The sequence below is a fragment of the Mesitornis unicolor genome, unplaced genomic scaffold (genome assembly GCF_000695765.1).
Source record: "Mesitornis unicolor isolate BGI_N332 unplaced genomic scaffold, ASM69576v1 scaffold13488, whole genome shotgun sequence".
NCBI classification, from domain to species: domain Eukaryota; kingdom Metazoa; phylum Chordata; class Aves; order Mesitornithiformes; family Mesitornithidae; genus Mesitornis; species Mesitornis unicolor.
This window is the reverse complement of record NW_010201261.1, coordinates 49,605-76,115: the sequence shown is the minus strand read 5'-3', so window position 1 is coordinate 76,115 and position 26,511 is coordinate 49,605. Positions and strand designations below refer to the sequence as shown.

The 26,511-nt window shown below is 44.0% G+C and overlaps 1 protein-coding gene across 1 annotated transcript in view; it reads left to right on the top strand.

The window, feature by feature from the left end:
* Positions 1–322: 322 nt before the first annotated feature.
* The window catches only part of LOC104545002 (brain-specific angiogenesis inhibitor 1-like), a gene marked incomplete at its 5' end in the record, with an annotated part of 63,936 nt that continues 37,747 nt past the window's right edge, over positions 323–26,511 (top strand). The window contains 5 exons of the mRNA XM_010190019.1: positions 323–426; positions 7,432–7,534; positions 11,620–11,770; positions 16,000–16,069; positions 23,075–23,141. Coding sequence (XP_010188321.1) covers positions 323–426; positions 7,432–7,534; positions 11,620–11,770; positions 16,000–16,069; positions 23,075–23,141 — 495 coding nt within the window. The remainder of the gene's footprint in view (positions 427–7,431; positions 7,535–11,619; positions 11,771–15,999; positions 16,070–23,074; positions 23,142–26,511) is intronic.

Here is a 26,511-nt window from a genome sequence, read left to right as displayed (position 1 = left end):
GTTTCACACTGGATATGAAGGGGCTGATCCTCCTCTTGCAACCCACACCTTTTGCACACCTGCCTTGCCACGAATATCACAGTTGTTATCCAGACTTAACACTGGTGTGTGTGGGAGCAGAATTAGGCCCATAAAAACTCTGGGTCAACCAGAAATAGATCCTGGCCTTCTTTCCTCTTTGTTTGTATGTGCAGTGCAATATGAAATTCAGGTGAGTTGACACAGACAATTAGTAGGAAAGTTCTTGACATCAAATTGAGCTGGTAGCAATTTGCTGAGCATCTTTTCTTTTTTTTTTAATGTCTTACTTTCTCTCTTTCAGAACATGGAAAAGGCACTGGTCCCTTCTGTCACGTTAATTGTAGGCTGTGGAGTATCTTCGCTGACACTTTTGCTGTTGATTATCATTTATGTCTCAGTTTGGAGGTATGGCTTTCATTCTCTTTTCTTCTTGTTGGGGAAAGTAACTGTGTCTTGAGCTACATGGATCCTGGAGATCCTGCTTTCCTGCTTTGGGTGTCTGGTGCCTGAGGAAGAACTGTTTTGTAGTGAGTGGGTCCTGCAAAAAGTCTTCATGATGGTTTAGTTGGCATTATTCTTTCCTTTTAGTGCCAGAGAAATCAGTACAGTGATATTAGTGCCGTGACCCCATGTAGTCACATTGTTCCATTTTCCAAAGCCGTGTGTTGTTTTAGATGCCTCTGTATACCCCAGGAAATCCTGTTCATGGAGAGGTGGGCACGCACTACCTCCTGGGAGGCAGATTGCTTCCAAGTATTCCTGGTTGGGTCTTTGATAACATCAAAACATCCATGACCCATTATGAAAACATCTGTTCTGAAGAACTGACAGCACTTTTCAGGAGCTTAAGGATGATAAACAGCATGGTCTAAGCAACTCTCCAACTTCTTAGCTACATTTTGCCTTTATCTTCAGATTCATATGGGATTCCTCAGTACATCCCATTGCAGAAAGCTCCTGTACACCTATAAGCAGGTCAGGTGCAACCTTAAATTGTATCATTTATAGAAGCTGAAGTGGTTTAGTAGCAAATTTTTATTGAACAAAGGTCCACATTGTCCCATGCCCCTGTTGGACACATTTTGGTGGACTGTATAATCTGGTGGACATGAGGTGTGCGAGGGATTCTCCCTCTATACTGCACTGAACAAGGTCTGAGTTTATAGTACAAGACCCATACATTTCCTAAATGCTGAGAGCTTCGTGACTCTAAGCTAAATAGAACAAAGAAAATCAGAACCAGGTAAATGACTGTGAAATTGAAACAGAATGGCTACAGAGAATACACTGTCTGGAAATTATTGGCGACCCTTCTGGGAGAAGGGATCAGTCTGAGGCTCTTATTTTGTCAAGTGATTCTTCTTAGTAGGAGGAAAGGGTAAATTCAATTCAAAGTTGTGAGTTGAGATAACGTTTCCTACTCTTTGATAGAGGAAAGAAAAAATGATCAGAAATGCATCTCTTTTTTTTTTTTGTTTATACTGTGACAGTGCATAGTGGCTAGTTGATTATGGCAAGTGCTCTGAGCTGAAGACTGATCATAATAACATTTATCTAGAACTCAGGTTTTTCCGTGCCTGGGGTATCATTGGATGTGCTCAAGTCCTTGTCCTCTCCTGCTTTTCCTCAGGCTGGGCAGCACTGAGCAACGCTGGTAGGTGACTTACTGGTGTCACTGGTGTCAGGATCAAGTGGAAAGTTAGGACAGAGGAGTAAAGAGCATGTGTTTCGAGCCTCACCCTCTCTTTCCTACCAGAAATAAGTTCAGGATATGAAACCCAAGTTCAGACATGAGGTTGAATCAGTTTGGAGTATGCCAGAGTCATTTGGAGTAACATGATGTATTTTCTTTCAGGAGTGTGCCCCTCAATATTTACTGCTATTGAGGACAGTAAAGCATGATGGTGTTGGGTTGATGGTTGGACTTGATGATCTTAGAGGTCTCTTCCAACCTTAATGACTCTATGAGTCTATGAGTTAATTGCCTGCCCTGTTTAAAGTACACTCTTTTTAATTTCTCATTCCAGCCTTTGCGTTATGTCCATGCCCAAAACAAACGAGATGAATGGGGGGACAAGTTTATGGGAGGCTTGAATGGGCATTTCTGAGCTAGCCAAGGATGGACATGCATTTCCAAGTGATCCTGAGACCAGCTATATCTTGATTAAAGGGCTCTCTATCCTAAGTCTCTTTGTGTAAATATTTGTAAAGCATGATCAAGTGATCTTTAGAATTTCTCTTTGGTGCGCTGAGTTTGTTTCATTTCTTCTCTGTAGATCATGTTTTCATGTTTTCTAATCTTCACAGCATTCCCGTGGCTGAGCCCTGAGCACTCTGTGTGTCCTTTTTATTTTAGGCATAGCTGCTGGACATGAATGTGCTGTCCTATTAGTGGTCTCAGGAGCATCATAGTCAAGTCAACATTATGTCCTGGCTTCCAACTTCTTTTGCCCTAGGTATTATATATAGTCTGATGGACAACAGCTGGAGGAATGCTCAGAAGTGGGATCAGCAGTATTATTCCAGCTGTTGTTGCTAAAATACAAGAGCCACATCAAAGTGGTCCTTTCTCACCGTGTAAAGGAGAAAATCCTTGTGCCCTATTTGCCTGGTCTTCTGTGGAGAGTACTCACCAGAGCTCAGCTGTTTTGGGGAGCTTTGGCTGAGAAATTTCCCATTCAGACCTCTGGACAAAGGCATCTGGAGCATGCATACATAGGCTCAGCTTGAGTATGAAACACTTGTGATGAATAAGCTCACTGAGGCTGACAATCTGGAAACTTTCCCAGAATTTTGCCCAGCTAGGGTTTGTTTATATATGGGAAGCAGAAATAAAGGGCAAGGAAGAAGGAGGGAAATGAACATGGTAAAGAAAAGGGGGCAGAGTAAAGGGGAGGTGATCCCAGCGTTGGGCTGCATATCGGAGAGGAAATGAATTTATGCTCCACATCCCATTCAAAAACCCCAAATAATGGTTGCTTCTTAGTGGCACCTACTCAGCCATCGGCATGTACGGCATGAGTTTTTTGATGCAAGCAATCACTTCAGACACAGCCAACTTGGCACAGTCTCATTGAATACTGGACCTTGTGTCTGTTAGACGGCTGTTGGTGGCCTGTTGGTGGACTCACTCCAGTTCCCAGTAGACAGATGGCTGCAAAAAACTCTGCTGCAGATGGTGCATCTCTGGCCTTATTAGCAGTCTCGACAGAGAGGTCAGTGACACAGTGGGCCACAGAAGTAGAATGACCTTGTTACATCTCGGCAGTGGCTGTCCTGGGTCACAGCTAGAGGCACGATCTGGGTGTGAGCCGCGTGCTCCACCACCCATGCGGAAAAAGAGGGGGAATTGAAAGAAAAATATCTTGCCTCTTAAAAACTGACATGAAAATGACAAACTTAGGAGAAAAGAACTATCCAAGGGTCAGAACTGGTGAAATGACTTAGTAAGGTGTTTCTACTAAGCTTTGGTTTGTACCGCTCCTTTCAACAGCTCCTTGACACCGTGGTGTTTCAGCAGTGTCCCAATGTGTTTTCCATCCCTGAATTCATTGCAGTTCAACAGCCTCTGAATTCAGTGACCTTTCCATAGCACGGGGATCAATGCTTGCTATCGAATAGCTCTTCCACCAACCCATCAGCATGTGGGACACGGCAGACCTTTTTCACTGGTGGCAGCTGGGTGAACACTGTATTGCTGAAACATCAGTGCGAGCTTTTCTCGCTCCCTGCCTATTGAAGCCTGAGGATTGATTTAGTGGTTGTCAATGAGCTCTCAAGGGGCTTTTAAAACTTGCTTTAAACCCAGGAGCTGTGCCTTTGCCGGAGATGCTGAGACACTCGGTGGCCTGGTGGGAGGTAGCAGGAATGAGTAAGTGACGGCGCGGAGAAGGATGTGTGTACGCACAGTGAGCAAGCAAGAGTGACTCAGTGTTTGCAGAGTGGAAAGAAGCATAATGGGGACAGAGAGACAGACTTAGGGGGTTTTCCACCTTCTCCATCTGTCTCAGTTTGTGCAGGGTTTCCCCACATACTGCAAGACCCAGGCCAGAGCAGAAGTTCCCTAAATTTGCAGTGAGAGTTTTCTCCCCTGCTTTGGTGACTGGGCACAGCATATTTTGATGAGTAGGCAGAGTTCATGAATCAGCCAAGGAGTAGCGAGACAGCACCCCTGGAGTAGTTCTGCCTTTGCTGGAGTTTCCTCTGGCAAAACCCATCAAGGTCTGTGTTTTTTCTCCCTCTGCTATGAGTTTCTGACTTCTTTGGCCAGAAGATTAAGGCTCAAGTAATTATAAAGGATAATTCCAGGCAAAATGTTGGACAAGAATCCAACTGGGAATAGGTAGCACACGTTTATCAAGGGCAGATTATGCCTGGCTGACCTATTTCCCTTTTGTGATGGGATGACTGGTTGCATGGACAGTGAAGAGAAGTAGGTGGTGTATGTTTTGAGATTACCAAAGTCTCCCGTGGGATCTTTGTATCCAGATTAGGGAACTGTGCACTGGATTGGTTGTTCTTAAGAGCTGGACTGAGTTCATGCAGGCTTAAAGGGTAATGGTCAAAGGTTTGAAGCCTAAGCATGTTACTAGTTGCACCTGACAGCGGTACATACAAGGGCCATTTTTTTTAATGTCTTCTTTAACAACCTCGATTATAAGACAAAATGCACCTTTAGGAGGTTTGTGGGTGATGCCAGATTGGGAGGAGTGACTGATATGCTGGAAAGCAGCACTGCCATTGAGAAGGACCTCAGCAAAATGGAGAAATGGTACAACAAAGACACATGAACAGTCCTGCACCTGGGACAAAATAAATGTATGGAGTAGGTTGAGCTGGGTTCTGACTGGTTTGGCAATGCCTCCACTGGGGAGGCTCTGCAGGTCCTAGTTGGCAATGATTTGGAAATGAATCAGAGTGCACCCTTGCAGCAGTGAAGGCCTAGATTGTATTGGGCTATATAGGTAAGAATATAGCCAACAGGTCAAGGGAATTTATTATTCCCCACTGCTTGCCACTCTTGAGGCCACACCTGGAAAAATGTGCCCAATATTGGACACAAGAGATGTCAGCGCATTGAAGCAAGTCCAGTGGATGGTTAGGAGGCTGGAGAACATGATGTAAAAGGAAAGAAGGGGAACAAGGGTTGGTTAGTTTGGAGAAGAGGAGGCTATTAAGGAGAAGTCAAACAGCTTGAAGAAGTACACATGGAAAGGTCTAGAGGCATCAGCTGCAGCAGGAAAAAAATCCAGCTGGATATAAGGAAAAATAATCCTTCACTGTGACAGCAGTTAAGCGCTGTAACAAGTCATCCAAGAGAAGTGGCATGTCTGTTCTTGGTGATTTCAGAACTTGATTGGACAAATTCCTGAGAAACCTGATCTGACTTTGAAATTAGCCATTTTTTGTGGCAAAGAATTGTACTGGGAACTTGAGAGATTTTCCCCCAACCTAAATTATTCTCATTCTGTGATTCTACAAGTTGCCATCGCACATCTTTCTTTTTAGAGGTTTGGGGATCTGGGCAAAAGGATAGACCCTTGGTGCATTAAAGGAAGCGTGGAAAAAAGAGAGGCTTGTTTAAGGGAGGAAATAGTCTGAAGACAGCTGGATCATCTTCCCTTACATTCACATTCAGACTATACTTACGGTCAACTCATTTATTACCTTTTTTTGACCAGAGGAAACTTTCAAAGTGCACACTAATGCCAGTTGGATCGTAGTGTTGCTTTACAGACTTACTGCATACTATTCCCATCAAGACAGAGTCCAAATCTCACTTTCTATCCTCTAGAAGCTGCTGACTGGAGACTTGATGTTTTGCTTCACAAAATCAAAGCATAGATTGATTGATTGATTGATTGGCATTCTCCAGCCAGAAATGGAATAGGATCCAGGTGATGCACAGCTTTGTATTGAGCCAAATGAAACAACAATATTTGAGGTCAGACTGGCCATCAAAGGAAACAAATGCTAATTTTGCAGGCAGGCAACCCAGTTTCTAGCTGAGTTAAAGCCTGAATTTTGTAGCCTGTTATGGGGTTGGGTGAGCTTCAGGGAGAACTACCTATAAACCAGATTTCCAATAGACTCAGTCTAAGTTCAGGCTACTTTGCATCAGCGAGGTTTTGGTATCCAGGAAAGCATATCCTCAAGGTTCGTGTTTATCAGAAGGTAAAACTCAGACAGAAGTTAAAATCAAAGTTTTGCAGCCTTCAGTAGGTCTAAAGTGCCGATTTACCCTTGACAGAACATACATGTGCAGTAAACACATCCTGCCCACGTAGTCAGAAGCACAAAACTCTACAGCCAAGGCACGACCAACTCACCCTTGCTAAAATCAGTTAATGAAATTAAATTCCCAATATAAATAGTTCATGTGCTAGAATATAGGAAATAATCCTGCATTAACCTCCAGGGATGAGATGGTTGATTAATAGATCTGTTTCTAATTTATATAAGTGGCAGCATCTACTCGCTCATCTGGTATTCAGGCAGGTCACTTGCCAAGTCACTGAGATTATTCACGTGTATGAGTGTTGGTGTGGTCAGGTCCTGAGTCAATCCTTGAACACATGTGCATTTGCAATTCTCTTTTAATTTTATTAGGTACATAAAAGTGCCTTCAAAGAAATTTTCCTCCATAGTCAGTGATTTGAATTAATTGTCGTGCACGTACCTCAGCAGCAAGTTGGTGCTGTGCTGCACTTTGCAAATCAGAAATGACAAATATCTTGCTCCTGCAAGGTGCTGAAGGCAACAGCTCCCTAACTTGGATCCCTAAGGTCCCAGACCCACAGCTGCAGTTATGTATTTGGCCTAGATTTTATAAGTGTTAAACCTCTCCGTCTGGGGGGAAAAAAAGCCACAAATATTTCTCAATTCAGGACAGGTTGTTAGGTTAAACAGAGGGGAATGCTGGATCACAGATAGTTTTTTGTGAAGGTGCATGCATTCGTAATCTGCTTTCATCACCAGCATGCCTGTGGCTCTTCTTATTTGGGAATCTTTCCATGTGTTGCCTGTATGTTTTCTTTTAAACTCCTTTCCAAGTACCCTTTCAAGTAAGCAGAGCTGAAGAAGACTTGCAGCACTCTACTGTTTAGGAGCGGCTCAGACTAGGGACCAGGCTGGCCCTTAGTTTGTTGACTCATGCTCGTAACTCCAGCCTTGATGGGAGAGGATGGAGAGATCTGTGGGCTGAGCACTACACCCAAGCTCTCCCTCTCCATTTCCCCCTTGTTCTTTGCCTGTTTAACATATAAGATCAGCAGAAAATGGGCAATCTCTTACCATGGCCTTCTGTAGAGCCTAGCCCAGTGCAACCTGCATCTGGTTGATTCTTTTCAGAGGTAACTTAACGCAAGTTGTAACAGGGTAGATCTCCCTCCCTCTCTTCTCTTGCTGCAGGTATATTCGCTCAGAGCGCTCTGTCATTCTTATCAACTTCTGCCTATCCATCATTTCCTCCAACGCTCTCATCCTGATCGGACAGACCCAGACCCGGAATAAGGTAGGAGATCAGTTGGGGCTTTGTTTGTTTGTTTGCTTTTCCCCTGATTTAGCACCAAAATGTTCCATTCAGGCAGCGCTTCCTCATTTTTCCTCCATCTGTTAATTAGCGACATGTCAAAGACACGATTAAATGGCAGATTTCAATTTTCTCTCTCGCTCTCTCTTTGATAATTTGTCAGCATCCTCAGGGCTTTGATTAAAACCAATGTGATATTTTTGTGTATCTGCCTAGAGTAGCTGGCACATGGCACAGTGAAGAAACATGGTTATTTGCAAGGCTTTTACCATTTTATTTTCCAAAAATATAAAGAAAGACAGATTGAGAAAAGGCTTTAAAAGAAAATCCAACATCTCAGCTTTACATTTATTTCTCCAGCAACTTTTATACTCTGAGCTTAAAGCGTTTGGCAGATGTTAGGAAACATAGCCACAAGAAACACCTTTTTTAGGGCAGGATGTGTTTCTAGACACACTGTGCACGCTGCAGAGCTGGGGGATGCGAGGGTCTCACTGCAGATCACAGTGTGACTCAAGCAGTAAAGACGTAAGGTGGATTTTCAAGCCACATGCACGTACGCAGATCACAGTGTGACTCAAGCAGTAAAGACATAAGGTGCATTTTCAAGCCACATGCACGTATATCCCACGTTACAGACCCAGCTGGAGAGGTGTGTGTTGCCTGGATGGCTTTTCTCCAGCTAAAGTACTTTCAGTTTCCCCACTGGACTCTGGCATAACAAATCACTGCTCATCAGTAGTATTTTCCTGTTGTACATGTTCCTGTCTCCCTAAGTGCTCCAACCATCCTAACTCTATGAAGCAGAAAAGCGAGGCAAGAAATGTTCTCCACTACTCCTTCTGCCAAAGTCGCAATCAGAAGTCAAAATTTAGTTTTTAATTAACAGTAACCAGTGACCGGCCAGGTTTTTTTTCGAGCATCTACTTTGGCAGCCAGAGCATGCTGTCACTTTTGGGGGCATTTTTGCGGAGAAGCCCCAGGGTTTTATTGAATCACAGAGACTCATTTCAATGGAGGGCCCTTCAGGTTAGGACTGGGTTGTGTTTTAGGGAGAGCTTTACAGCTGCTGGAGTCGTATGTGTGTGGAGAAGTGTGGAGAGATGCAGCCAGCCAGCCCTGCTCCTGTTAAACAAGTGCCCTTCAGAAATTAACTTCTCAAAGCAGAACTTTCTTTCGTGGCCAGCATGGTTTTCTCAGGGCAAGAGGTGAAGAAAAGCTGAGCTAAGCTCTCGCTTTCCCTGCCTGGGTGCATTGTCTGCAACCCCAAGTGTGTGCTAGGAGCTTCTTTCCATATAGAGGAATACTGAGGGATGCTCGCCATGGCAAACCTTGGCTGGACCTCCTCTTTGGTTGGCCTTCTTCACTCCAGTACAGGAGGGGGATGTCTTCATCCTCTCCCATCCCTTTCAGAGCTCAGTTGTGAGCCCAGGTTCTCCCTCATGGTTTTTCTCACATCACACTGGTTTTTCGCTGTCAGAGCTGTTAGTGGAGATTTGAAGCTCCCGGCTGCGATTGCATGAGGCACATTAGCTCTTTGCACATACATATGCATGAAACACCATAAATAGAAAGGTTATTCTTGGATTTCCGCTCAGCCATCTAGTAAACAGTATCTGGCAGGGAACAGAGAAAGAAAACTATACAGAGAAGAGACCAAAGGAGTATAAATTAGGATTTTATTCTCATTCAGTTATTGATAATGAAGTATCTTAAAATGCTGGTGATTGATTTATAATTGCAGTTACTCTGGGAGAATTTATATGGTATTACTTTCTCTGGAAATCCCAAATTCTCCCTTGATTTCATCTGCGTAACCTCAAAGGCAAGACTCCACGCCTGGATTTGCTAAGCTTTTTGAAGATGAAAGGCCTGGGAAAGGGCTGAAAAATTACGCTCAGCAATACCATGATACAAAAGAAATGAATGCTGCATGAACTGGCCATATCTTAAAGGCATTGCTACGTGCTGCAAGGAAACAGATTTCTCCTCTTAAAGGAAAACAAGGGCTAATGGCGTTGAGAGACTCACAAGCTCTGCTAGATCTCTCTGCATCAGTTTGGGACATCATATCTCTGCGCTTAGGCCTTCATGGAGATTTTGTTTGTCCTTACAAGGAAAGAAAAACCTGCAGCAGAGGTAGCAGAAGCAAATATGTGTCTGCCCATCAGCTGGCCAAGTTGACAGCCTGATTTCAGTTAAGGGATTGGGTTTATATTTTCCCAGCTGAGATGTGCAAATTTCTGTTGTGCTCCCATTTTCTCCTCTCCTTCCCTTTTTTTTATCAAAACTACCTAATTGAGAAAAAAACACCCAGAAAATGTATCTCTCTGGTGTAAAATTGGAAAGCAAAGGTTTTTTTCTTTCACTTTACAAACTGGTGGCGAACTGGGCAGAACAAAGTCAGAATGGTAAAATAAACAGTGTTGTATCAGATATTAGCCAAAAAAAAAAAGTTCTAAAATATCTATGTCTTAAAATACATTCCTGAAAGCATCCTGTGTTTGTAACTGTTTTATGTAGGGCTATAAGCTGGTGAGTAGAAACTAACCTTTTTAAAATTCTTTCAAAATTTGAAAATTACTTCAAATTATCATATTGAGCTGTGTTAGTTGTACTGAGCTGTCATCCAGAATCCATTTATAGGCAGAATACCAGGGGTTTTGGTGTCAAATGTAAATACAGAATAAAAAGAAAGTTCCTATCTCAAAGAACACGCAGTCTTACTTTTATTCACAACCTCTGATAACGTTGGTTTGTGCCAGTGTATGAATCGAGAGCAATCCGATAAAATCATGATAAAAGACACTCCGTGCCTGAGAGCTCTGTGTTAAAAGATGCTGGTGGATGAAAAAAGAGGAAGGTTCATTGACCGTAAACCCACAGTCTATGTTTCCTGATATAACTCAATGCAGAGAAATTCCCCATTATAAGCATCCCCCTCCCCCAGCCCTGAATGCCTTAAGCCATTTTTTTCATTCAGAGTCACTTTTAAAATATTTGCTGTCCGTTCTCTTTGGGAGCCACTGGACTTCCTCTCCATCATTTTCTTCTTGAGTACATTGATTCACGGCTTCCAACTCACAGATGGTGGAAATTAAGCACAGCTCTGGCAGAGTTAAACAGAGCGGCACCAATTTGCACCAGTGAAAGATTTGGCCTTGCTGAGTTAAAAACAAAGACGAGCTTGTCAGCTTTCCAGTCCATCTCCCTGGCACTACACGATTGTTCTTCATAATGCATTTGCTAGTGCTTTCCCCAGTTCAATTTTAAATGGCTTAAGCTCCGCGCATTTCCCTTGAGAGATTTCCCCACCGAGTAGCAGAGCTCACCATTATGAAATTCCTTCTAATGTAGTTTCTTTTTTTTTTTAATTTCTTTTTTTCCCCTGTCTGCTAGTAGTTATATGCTCTTGGATAACTACACACCACTCATGTTTGCAGTCCTTACCAGCCCCTGGCAGCCGTGGTTTCACTCAGCTCTCACAGCTTAACCCTTTCCAGCGATCCTTCCCTGGCAGAAACACCAACTAAATTGCCTTCCTCTGATTTCATTTCTGGGGCTCGGCTGCCAACGACAGGGTGCTTTGCAAACCTTTTGAGCTGAGATTATCGGACGGCTTACTAACTGCTCCGTCTTCCCTGAAAGGATCATGGCAATGGTTTTGATAATTCAGAAAATAAATACATAAATAAATAAATAAATAAACAATTATATTTTTATATCTATACATATAAATCTTGCTGAAGCCAAGAAAGCACCGGAATGGGATGCGTGCTCAGACTTAAACAAAAAGGTTAACCATGGGATTATTTTAGAGCTCATGTTTAAGAGCAGCCAATTTCCAGGCAGCACTTAAATTTGAAGCAAACCCTTTGGTTCTTTGCCAGGTCAAAGCTTTTGGGGGGCACTGCCTCCTCCTAAGTTATCTTTTCACATCCTGATCTCCATGACTTTGCCTTCCAGAGCCCGGTTTGGAAGTATCTCCTCATACCTTCTGCTCTCCTACACGTTGCTCTTTCTACCTGCTGCTCCTCTCACGTGTCCTCCTTTCCTCCTCTCTCCAGGTGATATGCACGCTGGTGGCAGCTTTCTTGCACTTCTTCTTCCTCTCCTCTTTCTGCTGGGTGCTGACCGAGGCTTGGCAGTCCTACATGGCCGTGACGGGCCGGTTACGGAACCGCATCATCCGCAAGCGCTTCTTGTGTCTCGGATGGGGTGAGGATCTGGGATGTGGAGCAGAGAGGGTCTGGGCTACAAAAGGGGCTGATACTCTGCAGAAGGATTGGCAGAGGGTCCTTGCAACCCTTTTGGGTTTTTTTGGGGCCTTCAGCAACCTGGTCTAGTGAGAAGTGTCCCTGGCCATGGCAGGAGATTGGGACTAGATAATCTTCAAGGTCCCTTCCAACCCAAACCATCCTATGAATCTACGAAGAACAGTTGAGATGGTTAAGAGCCATAAGTCCTGCCTGCTGCCCTGTGCACCCAAGAGTCATACAAAATAGATGAGTTGAGAGATGTAGTGTTGTCAAAGGGTGTGCTGGGGGTGGTTTCTCCTAGGTTTGAGTCTCTCTTGCTTTCTCCTTTTCTCTCTCGCTGTCTCCTTCCATGTACAACCTGGAGTGAAGCAAGCTCTGAAATCCCGTCTCCATGGCAGCAGGGCCTTTCGTAGACAAATAAACTATCACACTGGTGTAGATGCTTGCAACTAATTTTTCTCCCTCTGCCTCTTCCGTATGTTTAATTTATTAGCCTTAAATGATGCATTCTGTACTAGAAAACAAACACAAACCCATAACCCGGGCTTTCAAAGCAATAACAAGCGTGTGTTTGAAAGGAGCAACTGAACAAAAAGTTGCTCAAAAGTGAGCAGGCAAAAAAAGAGAAAGGGAGAGAGAAAACACTATGTGTCTGAGCTGTATTAGTGTCTCATTTTACTACTGAAGTCTAGCATTTCACCCCAGGCAAGATATTTCTAATGCTTACGAAGTGCCCTGATGTGATTTAGTCTGGCACGTCAAGAGCCATCCTCGTTCCAGCACCTGCATCCCTTTAAGTCTTCGCTCCTAGCTTTTGCTTGCAGAAGAAAATAAATTGTGGTATTGAAATATAGTGTTTGTGTGTAGCAGGAGCGTAGCCACATATTGCAAAGCACAAGCTGCATGCACCCATGTGTGTTCATGCATATGTTTATACACAGACACTCTGTGACTCAAGGAACATCAGGGAATGCAACAGACTAATAGCTTTTCTAGGTAATAAAAAGGGATTTTTTTCTGATATGTAAAAGCTAGGACAGATGGGCGTGTTAGCCAAGGGAATTCTGGAAGAGCGACTTTCACATCTGTAGTCTGTACAGATTTAAAAAAAAACCCCACCCTACATGTGTAGAAGCATAATTTGCACTGCTAGTAAAATGTAGTTATCTCTGAGAAAGGATGCAGTGGCTGATAAATGATGCATAATAGCCATTTGGAATAGGTTAGGACAAGAAATGAAGAACAGTCTCGCCTACTAAGGCAGCAAGGGAATTTCTGATATTTAGCATCCTGCTAGACTTCAGCTGCAGAGCTGGGATTAATGGCACTTCTAAGAGGAAAGAAGCCGAAAATATGTTTTAAAGAGCATAATCTGAAATAATTAGCACAATTCACTTTGTCATGGGCTGATTCTCCCCCTTTTCCCCCTTTGTGTATTAACATTTCTCTAAGCCCTTGTTCTAGACGTCTGTCTTTGCCAAGTTCTCAGCTGTTTTCAGCTGTAGCTCATTGAGGCTACAGTGGTTTTCATCAGCCATGAGGTTTATTCCCTGTGTTTTTTTGTTCTCTTGGATATGCAGCTTTGCCTTTCCAGAGAAGAGTTTTTAGCAAGTAGATTTTTTTTCCTATTATTATTTAGAACAGACAAACTGTTCCCTAGAAACAATTCAGTCATCATATTTAGACCCAGTAAAGAAGAAATAATTTTTTCAGTTCTTTTGTGACCGTGTCATAGTTTCCACAACTGGATTTTTAATGCTACCATAGCTTAGGCTCTTAATGGGTCTTCAGTTGTTCATCACAGTTATGGCTTTTGGTGTTTATTAGCAAACAACCTTTTCTACTGGTACACCATGAACGCATGACCTGATTCTCCTCTGGCCTGGCTGTACAAAACTCTTTGAAGCAGGTTTCTGATGCATTTATTCGGAATTGTGAATTTTCTGCAGAAAGCCCCCAAAGCCTTGACAGTGACTGTATAGCGTGAGTGACTGCCTAGAAGGCTGATGCAAACCACACACAATAGGTGGAACAGACCAGTTTGGAATAACTTTCTTACAAATAATCAAAAAATAGGCTAAAAGTTTTCATGTTTTCAGTTGTGATTAGACAGGTGGAGGAGTACAGCCCCCCTCGTTATGATGCTCTTTGGCTTAGCTACCATAGCATAGCTACCATTTTTGGTGAATGCTGCTCCTAAAACTCCATTTCCAGCACAAGCTGGGGCTCCTGCCCAGGTTCGGTACAAACCAGTCCCTGCAGCTGACAAGTTCACAGCCTTAGTCTGGATTTCTGCATAATTATCACGTCTAAGCGAAGCACTTTGCGAAGAACAAGTTGCTATTTTTGGTGGAGTCTTAGCCAACTTTCCTCTTTCACAGGGCCTCTGGCATCAAGCTATACTCTTGAAAAAGTCCTTTCACATGTGGTTTCTTGGTGTGCTTGCCACGGGATGCCATATTGATGGCTTCATGGTGACTATGCACCCAGGATCTATCCAGATGAGGTGTGAAGGAGGCTCAGCAAGAAGAGCAATAGTCAAGAGAAAGAAAAAAAGGAGAAAAAAAAAAAAAGGAAAAAATATTTGAAAAAACAAAACCAAAAAAGAAGATACATCATTTAAATCTACAGCCTGTTAGTTTTGGACTAATCTAATGTGAGCTGTGCTTGCGCATCTCATATGGGAAGATGAACACTTCCCTTTATGATAACTCTTAAATGCTGTATATTCCAGCCAACTTGGTCTTACACCTCCCAGCTGGCTGCAAACCCTCATTATTAATCAGTCTTGTGATGATTTGTATTGCCGAGTGGCCACCCTGCCAGCAAGTTTATAGTTTGGATGCTGTGTCCGTACACCCCTCTGAACTACAGCATCTTCTGCAGCCACCTGGTGTGACCTCTCCAGCACACGAATTAGGGTCTTGTCAAGAAGCACTAATCCTAGCTGGCTACTGATCCTGCTAATTCTTAATGGGATTTGCCCATCTTTAGCATTGAGACAGCTTAGTTCATGTCACAAAGAGAAGCGCTATAAAAAGCTATGTGGAGACCTTCGTAGCTGAAGAATCAGATGTTTCTAACCGATATCTAGGCATTACTTTAGGGAAAGGGGAAAGCTAAGCTGGAACTAGTGAACCAGAAAAATACACAATCTTCTCCATAGACCCTTGAGGCTGGGATAAGAAGGATCAGAAAACTATTAGCAAGATGTAATGTCTTTTGCTAGTTCTGATTATGCCTAGACATTCAAGGATCCAACAATTTCAGAACTTTTTATGAGTTTTAGGTCAATAACCAGAGGGTTGCACAATAAAGAGCAGATTTTCTTTATGCTCCTCATTCTTATTTTATGAGAGATTCTGGCAATAAGATCAAGGACATAGCTGCACCTGAAATGACATTCTGTGCTGGTCCCGTTAGCTCATGTTGCTCTCAAGATAAATTGTGCTTTGCACACTGTAGCATCCCAGCGGCAGGCTGTTGCTCATCCTTTGCAAGACTCAGAATGAAGTGTGTCTTCTCAAGGGCAGCTGGTTACTCTTAGTTTATTCCACTTTTGGACACAAAAAGGGAGCAAGGGAAGAAATATCCTGGTTTGCAGAAAGATCTGCTGTTAGGATGGTCTTTTCCATTGTTCTTCAGAGGGACCTGCTCTGTTATAGATCATGGCCCAGCATGTAGGATACCTGTTTGGGATAGGGGAAACTCAGTTTCCGTTTTCTGTCTCATTTGGGGCAGGGTTTGAACCTGTGTTGTTCATCATTCATTATGTTAGGAGCAAACATAGCCCTTAATCTCCTCATTGATAACTTCTTTGAGTTGGGTTGTGGCTGAATATTCCGTCTTCAAGAGACACGCTTATATCTTCCTGGCCAGCCTGTGTACCTAAGAATAAAAGAAGTATATTTTATGCACCTGCATGTACTGTCAGTCCCCACACAACTGCTGAGACCACAGCAGGATATGAGCTGATTACAGCTGATGGCATTTACTTCATTAGCAGAGGTAACAAGGGTTCATGATTTTGGCTCTGAAGGTCCTGAATTCAGTCTCTGCCGAAGACGCAGGCTGGGACAGATGGTGCTAGTATAACATTGGAAAGAATGGGGTATGTAATGCGATTGAGTGGAAGAAGACCTGCACATATGTTTAAATGACCAATTTTCTCTTGTTTCATTTCCGTAGGGCTCCCTGCCTTGGTGGTTGCCATTTCTGTGGGATTTACTAAAGCCAAGGGGTACGGCACCGTGAACTAGTGAGTAAAGGGGCTCTTCTTTCTTCTTCCTATCTCACCCTCCAACCTTTTTGTCAAAATCAAGTCATTGACCCGCAGGAGCCAGGACAGGACCTAAATTCTGGTGTGCTGCCCATGGCAGAGGGTATCAGGGATGACGGGAGAGCCACCCTGCCTCCTCAAGCCATCAGCTGGCCAAGGTGGATTGTGTATTCCTTTAAAAACAAGTTCATAGGGACTAGTTAGATTTGGCTGTTGCATAAATGACATCACTTTGATCTAAGTACTTGCTTCTTAGAGATTTTTTAAATTTATTTTTTTAGAGGGAAATGCAGAATATTTAAAGTTTAGGTTGTTTAAAAATTAAAAATAGCTTTAGTGTTCATCTATTTAATGATTTGTTTCATTGGTCTCAGGTTTTCAAAATAGCTCGGCTCAGTTTCAGGCACCAGAATGAGCATGAGTTTTTCAAATCAACTTTCTGAGAGCAATCTGAATTTGCCTGTTTTCCAAATTCCACAGGATTTGCCTTTAGGAAACTTTTATTTATATGTAATGGGGGAAAGAAGGCAGGGTAAAAATAATGGAATAAGACTGCACAGAGGTAAAAATTACATTAAGGCAACACTGGAGTCACTTAAAGCTGAACATTAGTACAGCTTAAAAAAAAAAAAGGAAAGTGTTATTTTTTCACTGTGTTGTGAAAATTATAGTTTTGAAATTTTATGCATAGTGGCAGCCAATGGATAATATTTCATGTAGCGATAATTCAGGCACTTCTCTATCACAACCCTTCCCGGCCAGTGGTTTGCATGCCACATGCACAGTGTTTAAGACAATAGCTGGAGATGTGGCCATGAACAGCTGATGGCTTGATGGATCCATTGATAAAATGTCATGTGGAATCCTTGCTCTTTCTCAGTTCCCACCATACTCTGCACACCCATGACCAAATGGTCCAGGGTTTACGTTTTGAGTGGAGGAGAGTATTAAAAGAGCACAATGTCATCCTCCGTTTGCTTTGCAGTCTGAATTACTGTACAACGCTGAGGGCTCAGGAAGCCAGGTTTGTCAAAAGCAAATCCATAGATACAATTCCTGAAGCCTGTGCTGGCATTGGGATGCATTGGCTGTACCTATCCTGACCTGCCTGCCCCAGCTCAAGGTGACTTGTCTTCAATGTGTCCTGGTAGAGAGGGATCCAGTCCTTGTTGTATGACTCAGAAGAGGACACACTCAGCCTGGCTTTCACAAGTGACACTGAGATCCCAAATCTCCTTCAGCTTTCCTGGGGGTTTGCTGTTTCTGGGGCTTTCCTTCATGTAAGTCCACAAAAGTTCAAAGACTTGTGGGAATTGGTGCAAAAAGCTCAGTAGCTCCTTCTCCATTAAAGCTTAAGGGCCACCACAGAGTTTTGCAGCCAATGTTGACCACAAACAAAGAGCCTGGGAGGCAGAACGGAGGAATGTGCAGGAAAATACACCCTATTTCACTGCACTGGATTGCTCTGTGCCAACATCTTCCTGCTCCAGAGCAAAGCCCTCCCAGACTGCAGCCAAAAGGGTATCAACGCTTGACAAAACCTGCTGGACTCCTGCTTTGCTCTCAGACTGGCACTTCAGTGAGGTGGCCAACAGGCTGCGTTGACCTTCCATCGTTCCCAGGGGTTGCTAAACGGCACAGGCTCTCCTCCCTTTGCTGCTAATCCTCTGACTCTTTCAGCCCTTTAGTCTTTCTTGCTGCTTGTATCCAAGGGCTGGATGCTGCCTGGGGGATGGCAGGTCATCCAAAGGTTCCAGCAGAAGCCACAGTCTGAGTGACCATTTCCCAGCTCTGCTGTCAAGGTGCTTGTCATCAAAACAGCAGGGGAACTTTGCATTCCAGCAAGTCCAGTTCAGTCCTCGTGTCATCCCTTTCCACGCTGCAGTCCAGTCCACACAGAGCCCACCACACAGTCCTAATCTTGTTACAACTCCTGCTGTTGGCTTTGCCAACAGCCAGAGATAAACAGAGCAAACTTACAGTCAAGCCAGCATCTCTGCCCCAAGCAGCACAGGTGCTGGTTGAGCACACTGCTGCGCCAGGATAGCATGGTGAGTTCATGATGCTGAGCATTGCTGTAGCGGGAGTTGCATTTGCACATTGGTACATTACAGAACAGGAAACAAGCATTCCTGTGGACCAAGCTAGGCAGGATGCCCCAACAGACTGCAGTGCATTCACACTTATCCCTGGTTTCCTGCTCAAAAGGCATAAAAGCTCTCTTACATCGATGTGTGGGGAGACCCTTGGTTTTACCTCTCCTCTAAAGAAAAGTCAGTGTTACACAGCAGTAATTTCAGAGCTGAACTCCAAAAGCTGGTGTTGTTCAGACCTAGTTTTAACACTGTCTAATGCTGAAGACATATAAACAGAATATCGACTTGGATTGAAGCTTGTCCCAGGATGTTTGATGCTTTCTGGCCATTGCAGAAATGTGTGAGGTGGTTGCAAAGCTTTGAGCTGGAGCTCAGGAGCTGTTTTAGCTTTGTGTCCAGTTAGCACAGGGCATGTACAGGGTATTTCAAATGGGCAGCAGCAGACTTTCAAGGCATAATGTTGCCGTCTTGCAGAAGGAAGGAAAGACATTGGCCACAAGACTTCCCTCCCTGTGAAGCAGGGGACAAGAGCTGATGTGATAAACCACAAGGGACTTCAAAGTGTCTTTCAAAGCTTCTTCCAACCCTGCAGTTTCTGGATCCTAACACACCAGTATATTAGCACCTGTTGGTTTTCTTGTGGAGAGGGCATTAAGATAAAGCGGATCTCTGATATTTAGCTGAGCGCAAGATTTGACACTCAGCATCAGTTTTTTTCTCATCCCACTCACAGTGGTAAAAGGAAACTTGACATCCGTCTATGGGACATGGTCATGAGAGCATTCTGGGGACAGCTGCAACTGTTGAAGGCATTGCAACACTAATCTTGGTGTTAGAGACTCCCAAGGCAGAGCTGTTGGAAGGGACAGTGTGTGAAATGCATGCCATGTCTCTGTTTTCAAATTAAAAATTGAATATGTGCTGCAGGGTTTGGACTGTGTCTCTGTTGATTTCTGAGTGGCGATTCTGCAGCACTCATTCACACAGAGACCTTTATTTCTCGGGACACTTCTGTAGCGCCACGAACTCTCCATCTACAGTGAGGGGTGGAGGACACAAGAAGATTTTTCCTTTTTTTTATCTGAACAGCAGTTGGAAGGAGATTTTGCAGTTGTTTGGAGAGCTACTGGGGTAGGGTACATGCTGTACTTCCGCTCTCAAAGAAAGTCTTAAAGATAATGGAGGTCTAGAAGACCCTCCTTGTATTAGAGTGAATGCCCGAATAATAACTGTCCTTTTAGCTGGTACACCAGGGACTGACTCTGGACCCCTAAAGCCTGACAAACTGCTCCTAAAGCTTGAACTGAGTAATTGAGGTTGTGCCACAGGTAGCTGGGAACACCTTCCCCGAAAGAGAGTCCACAAAAAGTTTTCTGAGAGCAGTGCCAAGACACAGCAGATTTCCAGGGGTCCTTGTGTGTCATTGCATCAGTGCTTCTACCACACACAGGTGTCTGAGCAGCTTCTGTATCATTCTCTAAATTAACACAGGTAGGACTGCTCTGATTCCTGGCTGTAGTCTTAGTTATACAAATATGTTGGCTGTTGCACTGGGGCTGCTTAATTTTGCACACAGTCAAGGTGAGACCTGTTGCTGGCAGAGCTTTAAGGTGTAGTCAAGAAAGTCTCAATGGAAGTCAGCTCTTCACAGGACCAAGACAAAAGCCGTCCATCTCATGGCTTTCCTGTGGCAGATTCACAAAAGGATCAGATGTTTTGCAAAGAGGTCTTTTGTGTTGAACACAAGAGCTTCTGTCAATCGGGGAAGCACTGCTTAGAAACAGTAGTCTGGAGCTGCTAAGCATTGTTAAACCATTCACTTACTCCCTTCCAGTGGTAATTTTATTTAAGAGATCTGTGAAGTCCCCTTGGCAAGTACTGGGGAAACCTCTTAGCGAAATGCAAATATTTCTGTGCCTTGTAGGCAGGAGGCTAAAAGCATCTCTGCTAAACTAATGTGTTGCTGGAGTTTGCTGTCGGTTCCTCTTCTCGGATATCACTTCACCCTTTCCCTTCCCTTGCTGTCAGCCACCACCTCTGACAGCCTTGGAAATGCTTCGATTAAATGCCGTGGCAGGGAGGTCAGGCAGTCAGAAGGGATAAAGGACCAGTGCTTGGTGATGTGTGAACTTGCCTTCAGAAAGCCTGATGCTCAGAGGGGAAGAGGAGCTCTCAGGGACCTGACGTGAACAAAAGCCCTTGTTACACCGTGTCCTCATCGCTAATTGTAGCACAGGACTGTTAGTTCCTTTCTTCAGCTGAGCTGTCACTTGGAAGAGACACTGGGAAAAATGGTCACAAAATTAGGATGGAGCATTGGAGAAAAAAGTCTGGGGAAGGACTGGGATTTGGGAGCCCTCCCTCGTTCCTCTCTTTGCATTCAAGAAGGCCTCCAGTTATTGCAGCCCTCCAAAGCTTCATTCTTATTCCCTCCTGCCCCAGCTGATAATTCATTTTATTATTACAGCTGCTTAGACAGTTTGTGATGGAGCAACTTGCTGTAGGAAGAAATCAGAATTTATTAAATTGACACAGGTTTAATTTAGAAATAAACAAAATGCAAGTCTCAGAGAAAAAAAAAAAGTCCTGCTTTGAATTTTCAATTTGAAATATTTTTTTTTTCTTTTCCCAAATGTTCTGTGCTTTGGGGTGAGAAAAATAAAATTTTTCGCAAGTCAGAATTGATACAAAAACATATGAGTCTGATCAGCAAAACTGAACTGTTTCCAGGAAGGCTTTGCTTCCTGGGAGACTCAAGGGCAGCATCGGTTTGCTTCTGGTGTAGAATGAAACCATATTGCTGAGAGTACAGGCACATAACTGAATTACCGCAGGGTTAGCTGGGTTAAGAGCTTTGAGAAACTCCTCGCTCCATTGTGGTTGCCTGCTCTTACCCCGTGGTAAAGACACGGTAGTTTACTGTTGAAACAGGATTACTTCATCGCATGTCTTCTCCAGGGTACTGCGATGTCAAAGCATGCAGACTTTCCATGGAGTTGCTGACACAGTGTAGATTTATATCCACTATTGCCCTGAAGCACCTAGTTTATGTGACCGTGTTATGAATTGCTGGATTCCCCACAAAGCTGGAGATTTCAGCTGCACTGCTGCTGTAACTGCTCATGGCTGTTTCAGAGTCACAGACTGGTTGAGGTGGGAAGGGATCTCTGGAGGCCATCTGGTCCAAACACCCCACCCCTCAAGCAGTGCCACCAAGAGTTTGCTGCCCAGGACCATGCCCAGACCGCTTTTGAACATCTCCAACGATGGAAACTCTACAATTGGGCACTGGAGCAAGTCCACAGAAGGGCAATGAAGCTAGCAAGGAGTCTAGAGCACAAGAATTATGGGGAGCTGCTGAGCAAACTAGGATTGTTTAGTCTGAAATAGAGAAGGTTGAGGGGAGACCTTATCCCCTACCTGAAAGAAGTGGGTAGCGAGGCAGGGTCGATCTCTTCTCCCAAGTAACAAGTGATGGGATGAGAGGAAATGGCCTCAAGTTGCACCAGGGGAGGTTTAGATTGAATATGAGGAACAAATTCTTCACTGAAAGGATTATCAGGCACTGGAACAGGTTGCCCAGGGAAGCTGTGGAGTCATCATCCATGGAGGTATTTAAAAGATGGGTGGATGAGGTACTTAGAGACATGGGTTAGTTATGGTTGGACTCAATGATCTTAAAGGTCTTTTCCAACCAAATGATTCTATGATTTGATGATTCTGTTCCCCTGCTCATCCTTTGCCACTTCTTCATCACTCTCACAGTGAAAAACTGTTTCTTTCCTGACTTTATGGCCAAACCTGAAAATCTCCGTTGGCTATCCAGACGGTCTGTGATGTTCAGCTCTGAGGAAGGGAGTGGGGTGAGATTTCCCCCTCTCTCTCTTTGCTTGGTTTTTTACACCAGGTTTGTCAGTATGGGGAAGTCAGTGTGCAGTGAGATCTGCGTGTGAACATATAGTGCAGTAGGAGCATGGTGGGAATACCTGAAGCATATTCATACTGTCTACATGAGAGATGAGATTCACCTCCTCAGTGTTGTCTCCATTTGGGTTAGGTGTGCTGCTTCCTTGGATGGTACAGATCTGGTCAAGGTAGTTGATGGAGCTCAGGATGTAATTAATCTGATTGAATGCAAATGCCTCATCCTGGACTCTTCTGGTTGGACCTCTGATAACTAGAAATGTCATCAAGAGTGACTGGCTCTGTGGTAGGCACCATTAAGACATACATCAGCACTTAGTCAGAAGAGCCCCCTCAATTTGTATAGGCATCAGGCAACTTAGGAGCCTAAATTCCCCACATGGTCACTGGAGAAAGAAGTCCCCCTCAAGTTACATGGTGTGACAGAGAAGCAACAAGATGGTTTCTGAAAGAGACACCACACACCTCAAATTCAGCTCATTCCTTAAGAGCATCCACTTAGGGAGTGCTGTGAATTCCCACCTTGCAAAATTTACCTATGGCAGGAAGCTCCAAGGGAGGATCTGGGAGAAGAAACATACTCCACTCTCAGACCTGAGCCCCTGGCAGGCAGAGTGATTAGCAAATGAGAGACAGTTTCCTATGTTTCTACTCTTTTGCCTGAGTGAGTAGGCCAAGAGCATCATACTGCTCTTGAAGTAATGCAACTACTTCCAGGACTTGATGTGAAACAGAGCACCATCATGAATTTTGCATGCATTCCTATTCTGCAGGCAGACCCCCAGGCAAAGGAGCCTTCGTGCCAGTTCAGGAGAAACAGGAAGCAAAACATGTTTGCTGTAAAGTCTGTGACTTTTTGCCATTGGCTATCACCTGCCAAGATGAGCTGGAAAGAGAAGCAGCAAACACCTGTGCCTGTCAGTGATGCTAGCCACTGGGTAACTTTCTTTTCTCTATTTTCCAGCTGCTGGCTGTCATTAGAAGGAGGTCTTCTCTATGCCTTCGTGGGACCAGCGGCTGCTGTTGTTTTGGTATTTAAGCTTGGCTGCAAGCTTTTTTTTCTTTTTTCTCTTTATCTTGTAGAGCTTTCCTTGTTCTTTCAACCCAAGATTGCCTGTCTTTATGTCCACACATGTTCTGAATAACTTTCTCTTTCAGGAATAAAGAGAAAAGTGTTAGAAACCAGTAATTTGGGATGGTTTTTGTTTTCAAATATAAAATGCCTCAGCTCTCAGCCTTCCATCTCTGTTCTCTCTGGAGTCCCTTGGACATCTGCTTAATGCTTTACCTTTGTTTTGCCCTATCTGGATGGACGTACAGGATGATGGTGGAAAACTCTGACATTAACTCCTTCAGAAACTGCTGTTACTGGTTGCTTTCAGACCAAACTGTGCCTCCACAGCCAGCATTTATTCCTGGTCTGTCTCGGATGGCCAATGCATGTGAGCAGCTTCCTTGTTTGCAGGTGAAATTGAGGTTTTCAAATCAGTGCCAGGGAGGTCTTCTGTGACCCTAAAAATGTCATGTTTGCATCTGAAGATGTCACGGTTAAAGTGAACATTCCTAAACTCTGCCCACCAGCTCATGCAATGTGGCAGTCTGTTCTGCTGTCCCCTCACCATTGGATCCAATGCACCAAAGCCAGTCTTAGCTAGTTATTACTTGAGTTGAAGGTGTCACTCAGGAGATGACATACCTTCCATCAAGCTTCCCTGCTGTTGAAGCTATGGCCATGAGAAATCTCAATTGTCAGGGTTCAAAGACCTTGAGAACTGCTGGTCCTCTAGGAAATCCCTCCCACAGCAATTTCAGATGGGTTTAATGCCACATCTGACCTCCTACATGTAAGTAACAGTGTGCATTTTCTCTTGTCCTCTAAGGCTCAGGTGCCCTCGAGGTTCCCACTGGAATGGGGATGTTCACACTCACAATTTCTTTTCAGATCAGGGTTTAGTTCTGTGCAGTTCTTTGAGTGTTAACTGCCCCACAGCAGACACAGGCTTACAGGAGAATGACTACACGAAAGCTCTTGCTGGCTCTGTTCTCACTGCTGTCACTGCACGTGAAGCCACTTTGGTGCCATTGTTTCATCATGATGGCAAAGAGATAAGCCAGCAGTTCCCCCTCCTTTATAATAAAGCAAAGCTTGTATCTTTTAGGATCTTTATTTAATGTAAGGCTGAGTCGCGCCCCTCCTTTATAATAAAGCAAAGCTTGTATCGTTTAGGGTCTTTATTTAATGTAAGGCTGAGTCACAGAGTTGAGCCTTCATATAGCAGTCAGCAAAGAGCAGGGATAAGCAGATGTTCGTGCTAGCCAGTCATTAGACCTCTGTAGGCATGTGATAGTTGGATTTCCATCAGTAATGCAGCTGGTGGGGGTCAGGGTCTTCTTTATAGCCAGGGTAATTGACAGGAGCATTAAGTGGCTTAGTGCTTTCAGATGAACTAGCTCTTTGCCCCAACAACTTACCAGCCGATAGCTCTGGCACAGTGGCTTGAATGCTCAATAGACAGCAGTGATTAGGAGGGAGGGAGCTTTGGTAGCACTCAGAAAAGAGAGAGTCAATCTGCTGCCTCAAGACATCTTGCTTTTGTTGTGCCAACAAGAAGGGAAGTAATCCGTCGGTTTTCCTCAGCATTTTTAAAGTGTGAGAAAAACACATGAGCCTGCTTCCATTTGGCACTTCAGTTTTCACTCACCATAGAAGCTGGAAATGGAGATGTCCTTATGAAGAGGTCATCACCTGCAAATGGTGGTTCATCTGATCTTAGGAAGTGGTGAATCATCTCTTGGGGTGTCTGTCTCTATTCAGGACCTAGAGAGAGGGCCTACATGCCTAGTTCAAACTACCTGACTCATTGCTGCCTAAAGTGAGAAGTGAATGCTGCCTGAATTTGTACATATACTGAGGAGTGTGGGGAAGGGCATGGAGTGATAGAACAAGGAGTACTGGTTTCAAACTGAAAGAAGGGAGATTTAGATTAGATATTGGGGAAAAATTCTTCACTGTGAGGCTGATGAGACACTGGCACAGGTTGCCCAGGGAAGCTGTGGATGCCCCCTCCCTGGCAGTGTTCAAGGCCAGGTTGGACGGGGCTTTGAGTAACCAGGTCTGGTGGGAGGTGTCCTTGCCCATGACAAGGTTGGACTGGGGGAGCTTTAAGGTCCCTTCCAACCCAAACTATTACATCATTCTATGATTCTATGAAGATGGGACTTGACTCTGTGCCTGAGCTATTTCTCACCCAAAACTCTTAATGAGTATGATGTATAGATACAGACACCCAAGTAGCTTTGCATACAGCTGACTTGGCTCCAGCTGGACTTGTTACCTCTGTCTTAGACCTGGCCAGACTAGACTTAAGCTCACTTCTCTCAAGCCATTAAAGCATTTCTGTACTGCAGTTCACCTATCAACATGATTTTTCTCTTACCTGTAATAACCTTCTTCCTCCACACCCTCCTTTATTATTCTCCCAACTGGAAAAATGCCTTTGGCTTGGAGAATATCTACTCAAAATAATATTCTTAAGATGATTGACCTGCGGCTTCAGCAGTATTTGCAACTTGCGGTCAGTCCAGTAACAGAAAAATTTGAATTTTAGCCTTAAAAATCCCAGACCTGGGATTCACTCAAGTGCAGCAGCCTGGTGATTATAGTATGCAGGTTGGAGGCAATGGGTTTCTGCAGGGAGAGGCTCATGGCATGGTGAAGTCAGGACAGGGAGTCATCAGTCATCAGATACTGGTTATCTCAAGGGCTGAATCTCAGACTTGTGTCTTTGCTTCTGGATAGCATCCTAGAGATAAGGAAGTAAAACTACACTGCATGTTATTAAGAAAGGCTGTCTGTGTTATAGCCCTGACTTCATAAAGAAACAGAGCCAGGATCAGAGCTGGATGTTGATCACAATAAACAATATACTGCATAAAGTGGCTTTTATTTATTAAGACAATTGCAGAGTTGCTATTGCAGAGATGCACTTTTTCATCTCCCCTGCTATACATAAATGAGGGTACACACTGTGTTGTGGTGACCTCCAGGAGCGATCCAAACTGCCACATTTCAACACTATCTTTCCTACTGCCTTGCTGCATCTTAAAGAAAAGTCTCTCTTGCACCACCAGCCTCCAGCACAGTGAAGAAGAATCCAAAAGTGCCCTCTCTCTCTCTCCAAGTGCATAACTAGGGTTTGGTTTCCTGCGGATCGTTGGCTGAACTTCTGTGTCTGACTTGCCAGTGTTGTTTCTCTAAAACAATACCATGGTGAGTTCTAGAAATGGACTCGCAGCTGTGGAAAGTAGTCCACTGACCCAGCAGCTGATGCAAAAGAAAATAACTGCTATTTGTGAGATCTTCCATTTATTCCCAGCTGTGGACTTCACATCAGTGAGCTG